General features: G+C 43.2%; 2 protein-coding genes across 10 annotated transcripts in view; both read right to left on the reverse strand.

Moving 5' to 3' along the window:
* Nucleotides 1-19,699, reverse strand: part of LOC106504536 — a 39,189-nt gene extending 19,490 nt beyond the window's left edge. The window contains exon 1 of the mRNA XM_021099995.1: nucleotides 17,168-19,699. Coding sequence (XP_020955654.1) covers nucleotides 17,392-18,333 — 942 coding nt within the window. The 5' untranslated portion in view covers nucleotides 18,334-19,699 and the 3' untranslated portion in view covers nucleotides 17,168-17,391. The remainder of the gene's footprint in view (nucleotides 1-17,167) is intronic.
* The window catches only part of FOXN3 (forkhead box N3), a 417,615-nt gene extending 397,325 nt beyond the window's left edge, over nucleotides 1-20,290 (reverse strand). For 3 of the 9 annotated variants that reach the window (XM_021098360.1, XM_021098357.1, XM_021098347.1), the window contains exon 1: nucleotides 16,668-17,169. The gene's annotated coding sequence lies outside the window, so the exon portion shown is untranslated. Of the gene's footprint in view, nucleotides 1-9,528; nucleotides 9,635-16,667; nucleotides 17,170-17,921; nucleotides 18,082-19,706 lie in introns of those variants that run through there. The other 6 variants (XM_021098350.1, XM_021098352.1, XM_021098365.1 and 3 more) reach the window with 6 other exon arrangements.

Below are 21,505 nucleotides of genomic sequence, written 5' to 3' on the forward strand. Positions count from 1 at the left end.
AATCTTATCTCTGCAATTCCTTATTGCCTTGATGGCTCTCCAGTGCTTCCAAACTGAGTTGCTGTTGTTGTAGTTTTTCCTTTTTAATTTTAAGCAGCTTTTCTCAGCAGAAAAGTTGGTCAAAACAAACTTGACCTACTATTGCCAGACATATTGACTACCATTGTTAAGTAAGGTGACCATAATTTATCATACACATCAAGATGCTTTTGAAAATAAAAGGAGGCAGTACTAGTGATTACACTGGGACAGTGCACATAAACCCAAACTACCACAAACAAATCAGGATATGTGGTAACTGCAGTAAAAATGCATGGAGCACTTTGCTTAAAAAATGTAAATTACTTTAATATTCACATTGGTCTTATTACAAATATGGAGATCTTCTCCCTTTTCTTTGTAGTGAGTGAATATTTGGTATTAAGGATACAAATGAACCCTTGCTCAGTGTAGGGAGAGACCACACAGTAGCTCATTATATCAGGAGACAGAGTTAACTATTCCACCCAGCCTGCTAGTTCATGAGCTCTATATCTCATTAATGTCCTTGGCCTAGACTTGGTACCTCCAAAAGTGTAGTTTTGGAAACTTTGCCAAAAAAGTTTTTTTCTATAGAGTTAAGAGAGAAGCCTTAGATTTGAGAAGAAAGTGAACATAATTTCCAAAGATAGTACCCTGCCCCCCCAACGACATCTCTTTTATTAGAAATGCTCTGCTCTCATCTGCCAGAAATTCTATGCCCTGCTCCATGAAGGAAACACATAATAAATGAAGGGTTAGCTCTGTCTTGGCTTTTGGGGGAGCTAGACTATTCACCTGGGTCATCTTCTAAAATGAACTCCTCTGGACTGGAGAGCTATTCTCTGACCAATGCCAGAGCTCAGCCCAAGGAGCTGCGCAATCAAATAAAATGTGGTTGATACCTAATTACAGACTCACCACATCTTGTATTTTGCAGCCTGACCCTTCCTGGAATTTTGATGATGCTATTCAGAATACACTTCCTTTTCTTCATCTGCACAGTTTAGATGGCTTGATTCGAAACAATCTTTTAGTACATAAACAGCCCAACATTTTTCCAAAACACAGGCTTTATCAGCATATAAAGTAATTTGCCACATGCATTGTGTTTGCATCTGAACAGGTGGATAATAGATTAGAGTTACTAAGATGTCAGTGTATTTTCCCATCCACAGTACAGTGCAGTCGAGAGAGAAAACTACTCTTTGAAAACAAAACAAATTATGATTCCAACAATTTAACTCAGGTCCATATGTCATTCTCATTTACTAAGACCAATAGCAACAGAAAATAAACGTGGAGCCTTGAAAACATTGAGCCTAGCAACAAAGTAATGAGTTAAACTCAAATAGAGAGTGATACTGAGGACAGTAACCCAGGGTTTGGTTTCGGGGAAATTATCTGTGGCCTTGAAGAATATTCAAGAGCTGAGTTCCTCTGTTTGCTGCTAAATACTGACCTCTTTCAGCAAAGAAAAAAGGAGGGCAAGGTCTCTATTTAAGAATTTGAGATACTGTAGATCAACTTATACTTTAATTGATTAAAAAGTGAAAAAACACAAACCAAAAAACTTGAGATAACACCAAGCCTCCCCCCCTTACCCCACATCATACCAAAAAACTCAAAACCTCACCATTACTGGATCAATCACAAAGCCAAGGTTTTCTCCACACAAAGCAGTTTGTCTACACTAGCTCATCCAACCCCCCATGGGGCAGAGTCTTACTTACATTGCTCATCTCCCCATGCCCTGCCTCTCAACAATATCAAGCACTCCATAGACCTCAACAAGTATTTCCAGAATGACTGAATGAATTCTCCTAACAACCTGGAGAATGACTGAATGAATTCTTATAACAACCTGGAACGGGCTGATTTCCACACTGCCAAGGAAACAACTGAGACAGATGATGCTGATCCCCATGGAAGTGGCACTAATGTTTACAGTGCCCTCACCAAACTCCAGGCTTGTGGAGTTTTTTCCAATTTTTTTTCTTTTAATCTTTTTGGGGCTGCACTCGTGGCATATGGAGGTTCCCAGGCTAGGGGTTGAATTGGAGCTATAGCCACCAGCCTACACCATGGCCACAGCAACACCAGATCCAACCCACGTCCATGACCTACACCAGAGCTCACGGAAACGCCAGATCCTTAACCCACTGAGCAAGGTCAGGATCGAAACTGCATTCTCAGGAATACTAGCTGGGTTTGTGAACTGTTGAGTCAAGATGGGAGCTCTGTTTTTTTTTTCCAAATTTGTATTTTGACCGATTTCAAATCCAAGAAGAAAATTTGAAGGAACAACACAAGAAATAAGTTGCAGACCACGATGCTGCATCCCTAAATATGTTAGAACAAGAACATTCTCCTTTCAGTCGGAGATTTAATCTTTTGGAGCCTACAGTTTATTCAAAACTGAGTGGTAGGGGACACTTCCAAAAGCTGAGCACAAAATTCACACTTTCAAGAAAGTTATTATATAGTTGGCGATTTAAACTGTACAAATGTGAAATAATTCAGGATAATTAGATCCTAAACTTGGTGGCACTGATTCTAAGTGATATAGGAGCTCAGAGAAGTGAGAAGTCAGGTTGGGCTGAAGTTTCAGAGAGGAAACACAGGGCAGAGACAGACTGACTCTTTATTAAACCTGTTTCTTCTTTGTTCTAGACACACATCCAGACTACCTTTCCCGGTAACCCCTCTTTGCCGTCAGATGTGGCAATCTCACCAAGTATTAGCTAATAGAATGGGAAGGGAAATGGAATGTGCCACATCTAGGACAGGCTGGCAAAAAAAACTTCCACGCATGAGTCTTCACATTCCTTCCCTTTTTGCAAGTGTGATCCAAGTAAGTACAGTGACCTTGGGAGCCACAGACTGAAAATGGCAGAGACAGAGGAAGGAAAGTGCCTTGTTCCCTAAATCACCACCTCAACGACGGCCATCGCTTAAATCAGGACACCGACTTTGATGTGTAAGGAACAAACTGCTATTGTTTTCATTCATTGCACTATGTTAGGTCTACTAAAGCAACTAGTATTACCTCAACTAATACACGTTAGGGCTTAAAATATCCTTGAATATACGTGGAAGGAGGTAATATTTTGAAAATAGTGACTATGCTTTCCCTCTATTGCTTCCTGCACATAGGCTCTTCACCCTAGCTGCCCAGAGGCATTCATTTGTTTCAGGGACTATTAGGATTATTAAAAAAAAAAAAAAATCAAATTCCTTTTTCTGGTAGTATAAGAGAATCGATAGTTCTCAAACAATCAGAAATGCCAGACACAATATTTCCTCAAAAATAGTTTGAAATATATTTATGAGCTGACAGGAAAATGAGGCATACTCCCACTATAATGTTCTCATCAGCTTTCACATTAAAGGCATTTAACAAACTGGGACAACTTGAGTTTTTACAAGTCAGCAGGGCATAGGGAACAGCAAATAAACTTGCTGGCACTGACAAAGCCAGGGCCCACCAAAATAAAAAATGTAACCGGGGGTGTCCTGCTAAAGACAGGACTCCAGAAGGCTACCAGAATTTCCTTCTCAAAATTTTTTTTTTTTTTTTGTCTTTTGTCTTTTTTTGTCTTTTGTTGTTGCTATTTCTTGGGCCGCTCCCGCGGCATATGGAGGTTCCCAGGCTAGGGGTTGAATTGGAGCTGTAGCCACCGGCCTACGCCAGAGCCACAGCAGTGCGGGATCCGAGCTGCGTCTGCAACCTACACCACAGCTCACGGCAACGCCGGATCGTTAACCCACTGAGCAAGGGCAGGGACCGAACCCGCAACCTCATGGTTCCTAGTCGGATTTGTTAACCACTGCGCCACGACGGGAACTCCTCCTTCTCAAAAATTTGTGCTGAGTAGAGGGGAGAGAGTTTTTACTGAAAATTTGTGGCCACAAGACAATCCTCACATGGGTTTTGAGGAGGAATTATGTCGTTGGTCCCCAGAACTTCTAGTTAAGGATTTTAAAGTCCTTGCTTTGCAGATTGGTGATGATCCCAGACACTTGGCAGAAACGAATGCAAAATCTAATAAAATTCACCTTTAATTCAAATCTCAAATAATTCCCACTGATAAAGTCTCCGAAAAAAGGTAAAGTTACAGTAAAATAAAACAAAGTAAAATAAAAACCACAAACACACACATGCATAAGGAAACAAAGTGTCATGAACAACAAGTAGCATAAATAAGAGATAGTAGAACTGAACCCATAGACTTCACATTTTTAAGTTACCAACTAACATAATATTTCACATCAACGCTGGTTTTTAAAAGTCTAAAAAAATTATCAGACACACACAAAAATAAATGTTTAAATACATAATAGGGAAACAAGTATATAAGCCGTAAGCAAGATTAGGCAGGTTAGATACAGGAAACAAAAGAGACTGAAAAAGTTAGCAGAACTATAGCACAGAAAGACATTACAGAGAGAGACAGAAAATATGAAAAGGAGGTTAAAACACAGAAAATACAACAAAATCTAACATATATCTGATTTAAAATGCAGAAGTAGAAAAAAAAGTGTACACAGCAGAGGCAATACTGAGAATCTTTCAACTGATGAAAACAAATCAATTCACCAAATAAAAAAATCCTCAGCAAAAGAAATACATAAAAGGAAATTCACATCTATAGACATTTTATCATAAAAATGCAGAATACCAAAGACAAAAAGGAAAATCTTCAAAGCAGCCACAAGGTACACTTGAAAAAAGAATACCTACATGGCAAATTACATTTAGCATTGATTTAACAGCTGAAGCCAGAAAACAACGGAACATCTTTAATATATTGAGAGTACCAGAATTGCATACCCAGCAAAAATGTATTTTATACCTAGAAGAACTATATTTTAAAAGGAAAAAAAAGGAAAGAAATAGATCCTCCCCCCCAAAAAAAACTGAAATAGGTCTCCCTCAATGGATTCTCACTAAATGAAATCTATAAGAAGTGATGGTGAGGGAAGGAATTACAAGCAAAAAAAGTAGTAAATATGTGAGTAAATCTGAACAGACATTTCTATTATAAAATGATCTCTAACACAGAAGGCTAAAAAAAAAAAAAAAATCGCAAGCTAGAACAAAAACACTGGGCAAAAATGGGACCTACGGTAGTGGTGGAGGGGGCAGGATGGTAATGACTGGAATTAAATCCTAAGGTCCTTGCCTTGTTTAGGGGAGGAAAGAAATTAATTCAGTTTACACTTTTAAGTAAGCGTGCTAAAATATCTAGAGAACCACTAAAAGAATAATTATTACATTATTAATACTGTAGTGTAAAACTTCCAAATTCCCATAGAATGATATATGAAATAAAGGAGAAAAAAGTTAATCAATCCAAAAGAAGGCAAGAAATGAAGGAAAATGAAACATGAAAAGATAGGACAAATGGGAAGAATAAAATAACAGGAAGGAATAAATCAAGTATGGAATTACAATAAATATAAATGGACTACCTTTTTCATTTAAAAGATAGTCACAGACTGTGTAGATAAAAAATACCCAGCCTTACGTCAGAGAAAATGATGGCCCAGTTAAACTTTTTTTCAATAATACAAAAGGATTGATTAAAAATAACATACACTGGGAGTTCCCGTCGTGGCGCAGTGGTTAACGAATCCGACTAGGAACCATGAGGTTTCGGGTTCAGTCCCTGCCCTTGCTCAGTGGGTCAAGGTTCCAGCGTTGCCGTGAGCTGTGGTGTAGGTCGCAGGCGTGGCTCGGATCCTGTATTGCTGTGGCTCTGGAGTAGGCTGGCAGCTACAGCTCCGATTCAACCCCTAGCCCGGGAACCTCCATATGCCGCAGGAGCGGCCCAAGAAATGGCAAAAAAGACCAAAAAAAAAAAAAAAAATACACTGGGTCATGTATTAAAGATACATTTGAACTATTAGGATGGAATTAGCAGGTTCAGGATCCAGATTGTCATTTCAGCAGCTTAGGTCACTGCCGTGGCGCAGATTCAATGCCTGGTCCAGGAGCTTCCACATGCCACAGGCACAACCAAAAACGGAAAAATGAAATAAAATAAAATATTAGGATGCAAAGAGTTTGAAGAATCAAAGGATAGGGAACCAAGAGCAAAAACTAATAATGAAGAAACTGATTATATCTGAGTGTTTATTTAGTATTGTTCCATGGACACCAGACAATATACACTTAAAGACAAAAAGTATTATGAGAGTTGGAGTGTGCTACTTCATGATAATAAAAGATTCAATTCTCCAAGAAGATAGAAGAATTTTAAATGTGTATATACCACGTAGCGTAACTTCAAAATATATCAAGAAAACGGATCATCTACCATCTTAGGGAGAGATTTTCATACACTTCTCTCAGTTAAAAAAAAAGAAAATAGCTTGAGTTAGGATGATGGTCGCCTTGCAGAAGACAGTGGCATGGGCCATGAAGGGACTTCTTGGGTGCAGGTCATATTCTTTTTATTACTGTAAGTGCTGGTTACAGGGATGTGTTCACTTTAAAAATCCATCTGTCTACAGATGTAGCTACAGACATACATATACACGCAATATATATTTACATATACATGTAAATATGTATCTATACTCTATCTATGTATACTACAAATGATGTGTGTATATAATGTTTCCGTTAATATGAAAACATACACAACTAAACCAAACATCGTTTCAGTATAAAAAAAAGTATGTGGTACAATTATTAAAAAACAAAACAAGGCCACATGGCTAGAATTGTGGCATTCTTAGGTGGACATGGGTGTAACTAGTAGACTCCATCAGAAATTGCATAGCCTTGAAAGTCAGGCTTTCTCCTGGGGCAGGATTTCGCCTCTTTAACAGGATTGAAGGATCCAGCTTAAAGAATGGACTGGAAAGCCGGAGAAGATGTTGCTTTTCACCCATGAGGGCCAGTGAAGGCCCTGATGGTTGTGTCTGGGTGGGACAAGGAGGGGAAGGGAAAGAAGCGCCTGCTCCTTTTTCTGTGGCCAGTTAATGGCTGGGAAGAGAAAGGACATAAGCAATGACGGTGTACAGCAGAAATTGTCACAACAGGGTAAATCAACCATACGTGCATAAAACTGTTAGAAATGGAGAAAAAATTAAAAGTATACTTGAACCAAAAAAAAGAAGGTGATCACACGGGAGTGGTTTGCTGCCTGTCCTGACTTCTTGGCTGATTCCGCCTCCTGATAGAGGCGATATCTCTGCATGAGGGGTGTCCTTGTGCCCATGCCCCTCCTTCATCTGGAGTCCTAGGGAGAGATGGTCTACACCAGCCTGCACAGAGCTTCATCAGCCTGATTAGGCAGGGGGAGCTGTGAGGTGGGGTACCTCGGGGGGACCATGGCCAGAGGAGGGAACCTTTGCAAAGGCCACCAGGCCAAGGGGCTTGATGGATGGTGTCGCTAACACTCAGAATTTGCTGCCAACGGGAGCTGAGGTTGGACCCAGGCAAGCAGGAGATGCCACATCAGGTTCTGATGGAGCCAAGAGGATAACAAGATCAACTTTTTTTTTTTTTTTGGCCAAGCCCACAGCATAAGGACGTTCCCAAGCCAAGGACCAAACCTGCGCCACAGCAGTGAGATGGGACTGTGACCATCCTGGATCCTTAACCCACTGAACTGCCAGGGAACTCCAGATCAACTTTTTCTGAAAACCAGGGGTCACTTACTGGGTCCCAACCGTGTTTTTTTCATTAAGTAAAAAACAACAGGAGTTCCCATCGTGGTGTAGTGGAAACGAATTCAACTGGGAACCATGAGGTTGCAGGTTCAATCCCTGGCCTCGCTCAGTTGGTTAAGGATCTGGCGTTGCTGCGAGCTGTAGTGTAGGTCGCAGACGCGGCTTGGATCTGGTGTTGCTGTGGCTCTGGCGTAGGACGGTGGCTACAGCTCCGATTAGACCCCTAGCCTGGCAACCTCCATATGCCGCAGCTGCAGCCCGCCAAAAAAGACTAAAATATAATAATAATAATAATAATAAATAAAATAAAATAGAAGAGATCAGAGTACATCAAGGATAATACAATCTTGTAAAACTTCTATTTCAGTCCTACATGTTAGTTTATAAAAACTTTTGTATCATCTGTCCATATGTGCTTACTGGAATCTCAGGAAAACGTATCTGCAATTTTAGGCTGAGTCTTTGAAAACCACTGGACTAGATGATGTGTCACAAAAGCCACAGGCATCATCTGCTAATACAGAACAAGCAGCATCCCTGTGCAAGAGACGCAGCCATTGAGAGCCAAGGCCACCCTAGCTAAGGAGCTGGAGCTGCTAGTCCAACATAAGAAATAAAAGAGGAGAGTGCACTCAACACACCCCACCTCCACCACTCTGTCGTCACAGGCAAAGAAGCAGGAACATGGAGGAAGGGCTTCTGTTTTCCTAGGAAGACTGAGAATTATCCGAAGGGACTGTCTGGATTATCAGATCAAAATAAATTTTTTAATGAATGGGATCACCAACATCACAATAAAAGAAGGATGATTCTTTTTCCTGAGAGTCAAGGTGTGTTTGCTGGGGAGAAAGCTTTGCCGCAGACAAAGTGGACAAATTGCATTTTCTCAGTACCAAGAGTTGCAGAGTGGGTGAAACTGGTAACCCTACAGTGGTTGATGGGAGGATGAAGGTTGGGGTCAGGGAACTGTATGAACAAAGTCAGCGGAGTTGTAAGGATTAAGACAAGTTCAGGGATGTATAAACCCTGACCAGATCTGGGTGTGCTTCCTCTGCACCAATGGGTAGGGCCAGATAATAAAAGGTCTTGAAAGTTAAGCAGAGGAGGACAGACTGGGCAAGGAGAGCAACAGGGTCACCAGAGGTTCTCAGGAGATGAGGGACATAACGCAACAATAACAAATAGAAATTAAAACAGCTATAAGAATTCAAGTGGTAAGACACCTCAGGCTCCGTGCCAAGGGCTTTACCATTAGCCGTCACATTCATCCTTTCAGGATTTCTACATTACTGAGTCTTAGGTTAGGGTCGCATAGCTGTAAGTAGGTCTGAAAGCAGGAAGTCGAAACAAAAACACAGCAAAAGGAGTGCCCTTATTGAAAATTCCTGCTGGAACTCTAGACCCTGAGCCTATGCTCTTCTCTTGTATCCATTCCTCTGATCAAAAAAACAACAACAACAACAAAACGCTTTCTAAGGATCATCATATTGAAGTTCAGAGGACCACTAGAAATGGCTCTTCTAAAGCGTCCACAGTTGCAAGACCCTGGAAGGAGCTGAGAAGTGAGAATGGTACAGAAAGTGCTTGACGCTCTGCCCATGTCCCTTTCAGGCCTGAGTACTCCGTGCCAGCAGCCCAAGCTTCACCTCGACAAAGGGCATGAAATCCCTCCCTGAGAACCCCTTGTCGGGCCAAAGTTCGCACACCAACCTCAAGGGCTGGGAATCAACGTCTCAAGAGAGTCATCAACCAGTTATATACCCAAACCAGCTCGCGCGCGCCCAGGGCCCCTGGCTCACGGTGTTAACTGGGAGGACAACTCACCATTGGCGTCCCGGCTCCCACTCGCGCCCCCTGCTGGTATCTTCCCGGAATCGTCTCCCAAGTAAACTACCGGCCCTGGAATCCTCCTAGCTGGGTCAGCTTCCAACTAAAACAAAAGGCATAATACCGAGAACGAAGCACTCAGGGAGAGTGTCACTTCCATCTGCCAGTTTAAGAAGGCAATCAGAGTTAGGGAACAGATGGGTGTCTCTGCCAGTGACTTCTTCACTTTTATATCTGTATCACACAGCACAGTCCCTGGTATGCAGTTGGGGCTCAATAACTGTTCACTGAATGAATGGGTGAATGATTTGTTTCCCTAACTTGGTGCATACATATCTTGAGCACATCCCTAGATCAATTCTTCAAAATAAGTTCACATGTGAAATCTGGGAAAACATACTGTGAAGTAAGAACTAGTTCCATTCAACTTGTCATCATTCACCTGAGGTCCTCAAGAGAATTAGCAAGTGCCAGGCACCTGCTTCATTGAAAATGTCCACATCGGATCCACTGTTAGTTCCGACCAGTCACATACAGACCAGGCATAGCGGGATGCCCGATGAAGATGCGCCTCGTCATTGTCCCCTTTGCTAGCAGGAGAGCAGAGCTCCTTGCTTAGATGAGGAAGCCACACTAACCCAGCTCAGCTTGGTCTATATAAACCCATGTGGAGTTTGTATGATTTATGACTAAGTGGGGGGGTTCCCAAGAAGGAAACACCCAACACCCTGCTAATGTGACAATTGAAGCCAGCTCCTTCTGCGCAGAAAGAAATAAGGGAGATATCATTGTATTTGCATCTCTGATTTTTTCAGCAGCTCGTATGAATTATAAAAGAAAATGTTGTCTAGGAAATCTGTTTTCATGGATGCCGCCAACAGGAATTCTAAGTACAATATTTGGATAATTCAAGAAAATCATATCCCTGTGCTGAGAGCTTTTTGTTTACTAACTAGGTGAATGTGCTCAGGGATGCATGAAGGGAAATTCCAAAGATGAAGAGGAATTAAGAACGATAACCTCTGACAAGGGAACAAAAAAGTTCCTCCCATCACGAACGGTCAGACAGGGGAGCACAGAAAGTCAAGAAGCAAAACTCTACCTGCCAAAATCACAACAGACATTTCCTCCCCCGTCCCTCCATCCTGCACTTTTTCCCAGGAGGAGATTCCATTTTAAGTATGGAGGGGGAGCCATCAACCCTGGACTAGAGACCGAGGGGCAGTTGTGAGGTAGCCAGTGGGATGGAAAATGCCTGGGACTTGAGGCCAGGGGGCCTGAAAGTGAGAACTAGTCGGCTATCAAAGAGTATGTGGCCCTGAAAACATAGGTGTCTCAGTTTCTTCATCTGTGAAATGGGACAGTAATGCATAGTAGTAGGAGGAGTATATTATGAGTAGATTATTAGAAGACTCAATGGAGTCAGCCCCTAACCAACGAAAACCCCTTACCGGCTTAATGTGATTTTTCTGTATTACCCAATATTGCCAAACTTAGCATGGGCAACCTGATTCTCTTTCAAGAGACAATCCTGTTAGGGAACAACTGATGGAAACTGCCCACCTTGGCCAGGTACAATGATAACCGCTTGCAGGAGCAGTCTCACAACAGGAGGTCCCAATAAGAAACAGTGCTGCCACCAGAACAAATTGGGAGAATTCTGGAGGGGGCGAAAGGAAGGACGAGACACCAGCCCATCATACATCCTGCCAACGTCCCAGAAACGCTCACCCTGGAATCTGTCTTGAGGGACCCTGAATTGGACCAAATATGGGCCAAGCAACTCGGAAATGAACCCCATCTCCATTAACCCCGAGTCCGTGAGCCACGTGGCAGAGCAGTTCTGAGTCCCCTTACCCTGCTGCTCTCTGTTCCAGCGAACCTTTCCAATAAAGCCTTTTGCTTTGTCCGTTGAGTGTCTCCTCAGATGATTCACTTTTAACTGTTAAGACAAGAGCCACTCTCAGGCCTTGGAAGGGGTCCCCCTTCTGGTCACAATTTTAAATGCTAAATCCAGACCCATGAAACAAGATGACCGCCTGCGTCTAGAGGCATTATGAACTAGGCATTCCATGGTAGCTGTTTTCATCGTAAAGGCTGCAAAAAAATGTTCAGGTTGCCAAATCAGAACGTTTCAGAGTTTGAACAGATCATCGGAAGTTACCTAAAACCTAACCTTGTATAATACACAAACATCGCCTCTCCAAGGAGGACTTGCTACTGTCTGAATCTTCATAAAGCAACATCTGCAAAGGTAAAGGCCACACTCTGTAGGATATCGGGAGCCCTCCACGTACACCCGAAGCCAAGTCCTGGTAACCGGACTGCATCCTGGAGTTCCAAAACGACAAAAAGAACATTAGAATGTAAATGCTCCGCTCAGGGAGAGTCACTAGTCTATTATTAAGACTAGCCCTTGGGGAGTTCCCCTCGTGGCGCAGTAGTTAACGAATCCGACTAGGAACCATGAGGTTTCGGGTTCGGTCCCTGCCCTTGTTCAGTGGGTTAACGATCCCGCGTTGCCTTGAGCTGTGGTGTAGGTTGCAGACGCGGCTCGGATCCCACGTTGCTGTGGCTCTGGTGTAGGCTAGTGGCTACAGCTCCGATTCAACCCCTAGCCTGGGAACCTCCATATGCCGCGGGAGCGGCCCAAGAAATAGCAAAAAGACAAAAAAAAAAAAAAAAAAAAAAAAAAAAAAGACTAGGCCTTGGGAGAGCACCATAGGTTTTCTCCAGCTGTATACAGTCTTCCCTGAAAGAGGAGTCAGGGCGGGGGAGGGGGAGGACTTCAACAGCCTAAACAGGAAAAGCTCTCTTCAGTCCGATTCACCGAACCAAAGTCAACCACAATCATCTTCGTCCCACTACCGTGGCCAACTCTTGCGTGCTCACACGCGTTTCATCTTTGGAGCGGAAATGTTTTCTTAAAAAAGAAGAGATTCCAGCACAAATTGTTGGAAGATCTGTGGCTTCCCGGCATATTGATTATCTTCATCACCATCTCTGACCCCTCGCAGGCCATCGAAACAGGGCAAGCACAGTGCATGTTACAACAGAAGGCAGCCAGGGGGCTGTCCTTTCTAGTTCTATAAACTCCCCAACTGGGTGGCCTCCAAGAAACAATGCAGGGAGGTTGGCCGTGGCCCTAAGAAGCACAATGCGACCATCGTTCGCCTGAAGTCTCTGTGGCTTGCTCCTTCCTCCTGTAACCGAGCATGTGTGAATCACGGGGCTGTGAAAATCCCGAGTGGAAGTGAAGGGGAGCCCTCTGTCCGACACCCCTAGACATCTTAATAATATTTATGGCTTCTGGGATGTAAAAAAAAAAGGAGAAATGAGCTCGAGCCCCGTACTGCCATTTCCGTGAATCTCATAATGGAAGAGATAATGTGAATACATTTGATGATATTCAAATATCATCTGTGTGTTATCATTTTACTCAACACTCAAAATACGACTGTGTCTGCCAAGCAGATTACATAGCTTGGCACGCTTCCATTTCATGAATGACACTTAATATGAAATAATTTTCACTGACAAATAGAGTAACAGTGATATAACAGATCCTAAGGTGGTACTAGAATAAATCCAGGCATTCCGGTATGATGATAACCCGACTAATCCCAAACACGGCTGCGAGGTGTTCCTATCACTTTCGAGGAAAGGACGGCCTTTAAAAACAGCCTTGCTCCTTCCCTCCTTACAGACCCGACCTGGGCTCTTTCATACTTAGGGCCCATCCAGTCTTGTGCTATATAAAGAATGGTTTATTAGAGTCCATTGCCTGCCATTCCTTTGCCCTACTCTGAGCACAAGAGCCCTCCTCAAGTGTCAAGGCAAAGGTTCTCTCTTCAGCTCAGAAGTTCCAGCGCTCTGCCAGAATTTCCCTCGGGCCTTCTTTAGAGAATATTGGGGGCAATTTAAAAGTAGTGGTTTGTTGGAGTTCCCATTGTGGCTCAGCGGTAATGAACCAGACCAGTAACCATGAGGTCATGCTCAGTGGGTTGAAGATCTGGCATTGCCATGAGCTGTGGTGTAGGTCACAGACATGGATAAGATCTGGCATGGCTGGGGCTGTGGCATAGGCTGGTGGCTATGGCTCTGATTCCACCCCTAGCCTGGGAACTTCCATATGTGCTAGGTGCAGCCCTAAAAAAGAAGCAAAACAAACAAACAAACAAAAACAAAAAGAAAGAAGAGAAATAAAGAAATATAAAAGCAGTGGTTTGCCCCAGGCACAACAACTCTGGGCTCTGAGCTCTTGGTTCCTCTGTTTTTACTCAACTCACATATCAGGATCTTGCATAAGATTCCAGTGGGTGCTAAATATAAAACCAAAAAAACGATGGCTTCAAAAATGTGTGAAAATCATTGCAACAAATGGTTCCTTCCCTCAGGCACTCTTAACCCCCTCCCCAGGCTGGTTCCTTCAAATGGAGATTTAGGTATTTATCTTCCTTTAAAGCACCTCGCCCTCGTTTCCTCTTCCAGAATCTGAAACCTACCGCGAACTGAAACAATACTTATTGACAATATCCAAAAAATAATCCAGAGTTTTGCACCATAAATCTTTGCAAGGTTATGATTTGTTTTTCTCACATGGATTCTAATCCGGCTTGGGTTCATCCTCTCCCCAAACTCCAACTCGCCCCCCTACCCCATCAGTAAAGCAGGCATTTACCTGATATGTCATCTCTATGGATTTTATTGTTATAAGCAAAGAGGAATGAAGCTGCCCCTCCCCCTCTCCACAAAACTGGCAGCTGGTTGGTATCCTGGACTAATTATTTGAAATTTGGCAAAGACATCAAAAAATGCCAACTTCGGTGAGTGTCTATATATCTGACAACTGAAAATGAACTGGAATGTTATTGAACATCTATTAATGTATATTGGTCAAATCGGCCGTACATTGTGCATAATGATCGATTTTCCTAATCTTAATGTCAAAAATAAATGAACAGAAATGCCAAAGATTGGGGGTAATTTGATTGTACGCCTCAAAAGTCCATTTAAAAAATGAACTGTTCTGAGCAAACTACTTGACAGACAATGGAGCATGAAGGCAGATTCTAGAAACTAACAAATCCCATTCATTTCCTTCAGTTTGTAAAAACAAGCAACTGACATGTTTCCTGCCAATGAACCATGGTTGAAGATAAGAAAGCTGCCTCCAGGAAATCCTTTGCTAAAAGAGAACAGTTGTGTCATTAAACTTAAACCTTTTTCACCAAATCTCAATCAGTTAAATATTTGACAACATGGGATCACGAAATATATGCTAAATCACCCCAATAATGCTATCCTGCTTCTAAAGTCTATTATTTCCTACGACATAATGCCAGATATTCAATAAATATTACAGTCTAGTTCGGATTCTTTCTACCCCCTCCCATGCAATTAGTTGATGAAAACAAGGGGAATTTTCTGCTTTTTGGAAACATCAAAGCTTTTGTTAAATGAGATTTAAAATGGACCGTTTTTAATTAAGATAAAGCAATAAATCATCATGATTGAAAGAAGGATATTTCTAAATGAATATCAAGCGCTTAACATGTAAAGACAACCACTGACAAGACTGAAAAAATAAAGAAATGCACCGGCTTTATATTGACAAGTTTCAACGTTGATCCCCAAAGTCAAAATTTAGCCTCCTTGGTTATTTTTCACTTAGCAAAGTGAAAGAGTGAGATCTCCAAACTTTTCTCTCCTCACCAAAACCACTACCAAGATGTTGAAAATATTTGCAACTTTGAGGACCGTCTCAGTTATCCTAAAACTAAAGCATTCTTTTCTCCACCCATGCACAATATTAATGATAACAGTTTTGAAACAGCTCTTATTTCGGTTGAGGGCTCTCCTTTCCCTTTTGGCTACAGAGAACCCCCTTTCTTCCACCTCCCAAAGCACCAGACAGCCTGCAATGCCTTAGAGGGAAGTTCCAAAATGCCACCGTTCTTTAAATTCAATTGCTACAGTTCCAGTGTGAAGCCTCTTGCAAACAGAAACTCTTCATTATACTGTCCCCAAATGACTCTTCAGCCACAGGTTAACAGTCTAGGCTGTGCAGCTCTACAAAGAGTTTCGTTCTAACAGTAACCATACAAAACCAGTTTGCTCCCACAATTAAGTGATCAAATACATTCTTTTTAGCCTTCCCTGGTGCAACTCACAGGTACCAAAATGCAAAGTAAGTACATGTGTTCATCCTTGCTTTAAGCCCGTTTCTTCACACATTTCCAATAAAAATACAGCTACGAATTCCAGGAGACTGCATTTTTGGTTGTTGTTGTAAAATGACCTTGATTTGACAGGCACAGTCTCAGGTTTCAACAGATGCTCTGGGAAAGCTTACAGAAGCCAACATGTTCTCCAGGCATCTGTGATGACATGCAGGTTTTTTTTTTTTTTTTTTTTTAAGTGGTGGTTATGGTAAGGGGGGGGTTACTTGTCTCGGTTTCCATGACAACCATGTCTCTACTCATGGGTTATTAGATTCCATCCACTTCCTGTGTCTAAATTTTTAAGCCAATCAGAAAAGTGCTTATGCATTTTACAACTTCTAGGACAGTGCTTCTTTAATTGGGGCGTTTTAAGGCTCCAGTGGAGGTGTCTGCCAGCCTTATATTTTCTCTCGTATAGATAGAACAATTCACAATATTTACTAACTCATATTCTTTTAAGGTGAAGAATGCCCTTTTTCTTGACTGTGAAATGCATTCTCCTCAAACCGGATGCCACAATTTCTTATAACAATGTGCAAACTGATTTTGCTTGTTTGCTCCTGCTTGCCTTTCTCTTTCACTATTACAGACTTAAATCCAGTACGTGATACATGCTAACAACGCACAAGACACTTAAATGATCCAAGTAAAGATACAGTTAAGAACGCATCTACTGATAGTGCTAAGTAAGGCTTCAGATTTAAAAAAAAAAAAAAAAAGGTTAGGAAAAATTATTCTAAGTTTAACAACTTTGCATTCTACAACTCCCGAGAAGAAATCATCAAGAATGTATTGTAAAGTGATATGTCTATAAATGCAAGCTAGGAGCTGACGTCTGCGAAGAAATTTGTCACCAAATGGCCTACTTTATCTGGCTAGAGGCAACAACAAAAAAATTAAACACAAAGGTACCTCAAGCAAACTGCACCCGATTTCAACATCAAGCTTGCAGAGATCTGGGCACGAGAAGACACGTCTGAAATTACAGCACGATTTTCAAAGAAGGTTTGGGGGTGACTGTTTTCCTAAGTCCCCATGGAACTGACCAATCAGTGCGAGGGAAGAGTGGGCTGTAGTCATTTGTGCAAATCTTCCCAGCTCTGCGATCGCCCTTCTCTAAGGCAGAGCTGGCGATCAATGAAAAACTGGGAACAAAAGGAATATAACAGGATGTCTTCCTTAGCTAAGGAAAATGATTCCCTTTTTCTTCAATGAGCCCGTCGCACCCTGCCTACAACAGCTCCACATGGGAGCTCCCGGCAGAACAGACCCTTGGGCTGAAGCCCATTTTACATGTGCAATCATGTGTCCCAACTGCTGGCAAATGTGTCACCTTAAGCACATCCTGTGACAGAGGGCTCCCCGAGCCCCACCAATTGAAACTAACAAATGAAATAAATTAATAATCCCACCATGAAAAGCTGCCGAGAAAGACTGTGTTTCCCGTCCCCAAACGTCAATCCGGGAGTATAAACAAAGCATGAAAAATAGTCTCTTCAGCCTCCCTGGCCAGAGAGCACGGTTTTCTCCTCAAAACGGTGTTTCTCCAAAAAGAAATATTCCGACGGCCCTCAAAGGAAACTCCCATCTGTAGATGTCATATCAGGATAACCAGTTACAGTATTTGAAAAGAGGTTTAAACTGCCCACAGATTGGACACTCTGTTTATAATTGATAGCAAAACAGTTGCGACAGCAATGCTGTAAACTCTGCCCGAGCCAAACTCCACCTTTAACACGTTAGTTCCTTGAAAATAAAAGTAATGCCATGGGGGGGGGGGTGTCACAAAAGTAAAGACCTGGGAAGTAATTAACAGAATTACAGCAATGATTTGATAATTTTTAAAATTATCCATTTGTCTGCTATTTTTGATTTTTTTAAAAAGGCGACTATCCACAAATTCCTGAGAAACTTTTTTTTTTTTTAATGAACTTACTTTTGAGACAAAACTAATGAAAATATACAACTTGCCATCCCTGGATCGTTCCCATTTGGACTGCATGCTATAAATCAATCTGAAACCAGGGGGAAATACGGGGGCGGGCACCTTAAAAAAAATCAAAGGGTGCCCCCAAATGCAGCAGCCTGAACAGTGAGGGCTTCTCGTGACAATGCTGAACCAGAGCAGAAGATCAGGAGGCAGGAAATGAGCCCCATTTTCGTTACCTTCGATCGCCTGCCCCCCCGCTGCTTCTCGCGGCCGCATTGGGGGGCTGCGGCGGCGCTGGACTCGCGGGTGGCCCCGCCGCCGGGTCGCGCCGTCTCCCGGCCGAGCTGCAGCCGATCGCGGCCGGAACCCCGGCTCCAGCCCCGGCGCCCGCCCGGGGTCGGCGGCGCGGCTCCCACCCGGGCCCGGAGCCCTGCTGGGTCCTAGTGCGCGCCGCGCGCCCGCCGGCGGCCGAGTCTGCAGCCCGCACGTACGGCCGGCGGCTGGGGAGCACGGTGGATTCCCTCGGAAAACCGAAAACCCGTCGGCCCCTTTCACCCCCGACACGGTAGGGGCGGATGAACTGGAGCTTAACGCCAAAGCCCGGGCTAAGACGTTTAAAAGGAAAACATTGGCGACAACTGAACTCATGGAAGGCGGATATGATTATCTGCAGCCCGTGTAAAAAGCGTGGGGCAGTAACTGGTTTCCGTGGTTTCTCCCTGTGCACTTGTGATATTGTACGTTCACAGACGGTAAGAGAGAGTGCGGGGTCCGGAAACAGAGGTTTCAAAAATATAACGCTCCCCCTGCATTGAAAAGTGTGTGTTTAAAACAATGTTTTCAACAGTTTTCCAGTGATTTTTTTCCCCATAACACGTCCTTTTGCATTTTGCTTTCTCTTACTTTATCACATGCTATTTTAAATAACAAAGGCCCATATGGCTAAACACGTAGTCATTTGATTTTCAAAAGACCTCAAAAATCGCAGCAGAATATGCACTCATGTATCTCCTAAGAAATCAACTAGAAAGAATTAATGCCGGCATATGGTGTGCTTCATGGAGAAAACTTAATTACAAATTAAAACGAATGCAAAAATTCACAAATTCAGTAAACTGAAAGTAAATTATGATCCTAGATGTATACACTAATCAGCTTACATATAGTTAGAGAAAATCTAAGTTCTGGATTTCTTCTTTAATGGCGCAGAGTGTTAAATGAACCCTTATAAGAAATCCCCCTGGTTTACCCCCAAAAGGGCTTTCAGTGCCCTCCCAGCACCTTCATTTACTGCAGCCCACCTGGAAGACAACTTTTTAAACTTGCAAGTCCTCATTTAAGGGGACGATTCTATTCGCTCTTAATTCAAAATAAAAGTGCTTTAATTTGAAAAGCCTGTTTGAAAGGGTTTAAGGCTAGAAGCTTTCTTTCAGTCTTTGCTCTCACCAAGTTTGAAGGTCACAATTCTGTAAAACTGCTAATAACAATGGCACTGCGGTTTGACACCAAAAGGAAAATCAAACATGTGTTTTCTGAGTGCTATTTTTAGAGCTCAAAAAAGTCCCTTTGAAAATTACTCTGGCCCTCCTCCTTCCCAATTACAGCTAAATAAATGTAATGGAAGATTTTCAGTATTAATTAAACATCAAAGGTACCGTTTCTGCTGCCTTGTGTCCACGCAGAGAACTTTTTGTAATATGTTACACTTGTCCATCTTCAGAGTCCTCACACAGACATGTCATGTGATCTTTACCACGCTTCAGGGATGAAACAGACACTGTAATCCTTGGTTTTCAAATGAGAACGTGGGGGTCCCAGAGGGTTACCCTGACCTGTCCAGCATCACAGAGCGGGTCCTCAGAGAAGCTGGGATCCCCACATCTCAGACACCAACGTTTCCAACAGACTCCTGCTTTTTCAAGGGCACCACCTGGCCTCCTGACGATTCAGCTGCAAATACCGTGGAAAATGAAGTATCCAGAACAAAACAGCAAGTACCCTTCCTAGTCATCATGTCTTACCTGTTTTAGAGCAGCGATTTTCCAGACTGAACATGAGAGGCAAGTTGCAAATGCTTTAGTCTCTGCTAAATGAGACAGCTGACTGGACAGATTTCCGTCCTGTGGCGGTCCAGGGCCCCCTGGTCAACTGAAAACTTGAAACTGGGTAGCCAAACAATGCCCGTCACCTATACATACACCTTTTTGTTCTTTATCAGAGACTAGAAACTGACTCCACTTGACACGTGGAGGAGGGAAGTTTTCTCAAGCGGAGCTTGGTTTTCTATGTCCCAGCACTGAAAGTCCTCAAGGACCCTGGAACCTTAGACGTTTCTGATACCAGGTGGCCTATCTGTGAGCTCCAGGGCGTCTCTTCCCCAACCTGGTGACAAGCGGGGCGTTACTTCTCAGTCCTCCGGCACCCATGGGAAAGTCACCAGTCAGTTCTGTTTGTGGCATTCCACTTCCTCCTCCGCTCTGCCGAAAGGAAATGTGACGACTCTGATGATGTGTCCCAAACCACCTAAATACCAGCCCGGTGAGGGCAGGGTGACCCTAACCGAACAGACAGAAATATCTGACTCTTAGAAACGATTTACTCCTCTTCTTGGGCAGCTCCTCAAGAAGAGGCTGGGCCTGGCAGCACCCTGGGAAGAGGTGGCCCACCTTCCTGGGGAAGCACAACGAAGGATAAACTCACTGGTGAGTTCGTGTGATTGACCATGAGTCTAATTATAGTCACAACATCCACCTGGCCTTCAAATGTTGCAAAGGCCAGGCTGAAAGTAATCTTAGCACCAAAACGGGGTGATGAGAAGCTGAAAAGGAAAGCTGGTAGAGAGCAATTCCTCAAAGCTAGAGCACACCAGAGAAGGGATTGGTCAAAAGAAACCGTCATCCAGCCAGCCAGCCAGCCAGCCAGCCAGCCAGCCATTCTGTATACCTCAAACATTGAAAACTTAGGTGTAGTCCTGTTCCAGGCTCTGGGTATAAAAGATATTATAATGCATCATACGGAGCTCTCAGGTTGCAAAGCACTGCATAGGTGCTGCAGTAAAACCATGTTACAGGCATTGTGTTCCAATGCCAGTGGTCCTGATCCTGGGCCGGTCTCAGCCTTGCCTTCCGCTCTGTTTAGCTGGGAGCCGATTCTCATAGGCCAAGTTTTATAGAATCCTGGGTCAGTTGGCTAATGGCTGGATATGGCCCAAGAGAGGTGTTGGAGCGAGAGTGGAAGGTGGAGAAAAGGAGAGGCCGGAGAATTTCATCATCCCTCTTGCCTCTGCCAGCACCTGCAGCTGTGACCGCATCTGGCTGAGGCTTCTGTCTAGTGACCCCAGCCCCTGGCTCAGATAACATGTGCCACTTCCTGTTCACTCTCCAGCTTAGGGATGTTGATGGCTTTTTCTGCTACGATTAATTGCTGGGTAAGTTCACCTTCTTCGGTTTGCATCTCAGATCCTCTATTACGGGTGGAGAGCAATCGCCTGCATTAAATTCCTTCTGTGCACATCAGCAAATCCCAGTGGAAGGGCACCTTTCCCAAGTAGTACTCCTCAAAAGTATCAAGGTCATAAATAAATACAGAAAATGCTGAGAAACTGTTACAGCAAATAGGAGCTTTAAGGAGAACCAACAAGAAAATGTATTGTGGTTAAAAAGAGCATCAGGTAAAAACTCAGGAAACTGAGGGGTTCCTTGGTGGCTCAGTGGGTTAAGGATCTGGCATTGTCACTGCTGTAGCTCTGGTTATTGCTGTGGTGAGGGTTTGATCCCTGGCCTGGGAACTTGCAGGTGTCAATGATGCAGCACAATAAACC

This window comes from Sus scrofa, chromosome 7 (genome assembly GCF_000003025.6).
Source record: "Sus scrofa isolate TJ Tabasco breed Duroc chromosome 7, Sscrofa11.1, whole genome shotgun sequence".
NCBI lineage: Eukaryota > Metazoa > Chordata > Mammalia > Artiodactyla > Suidae > Sus > Sus scrofa.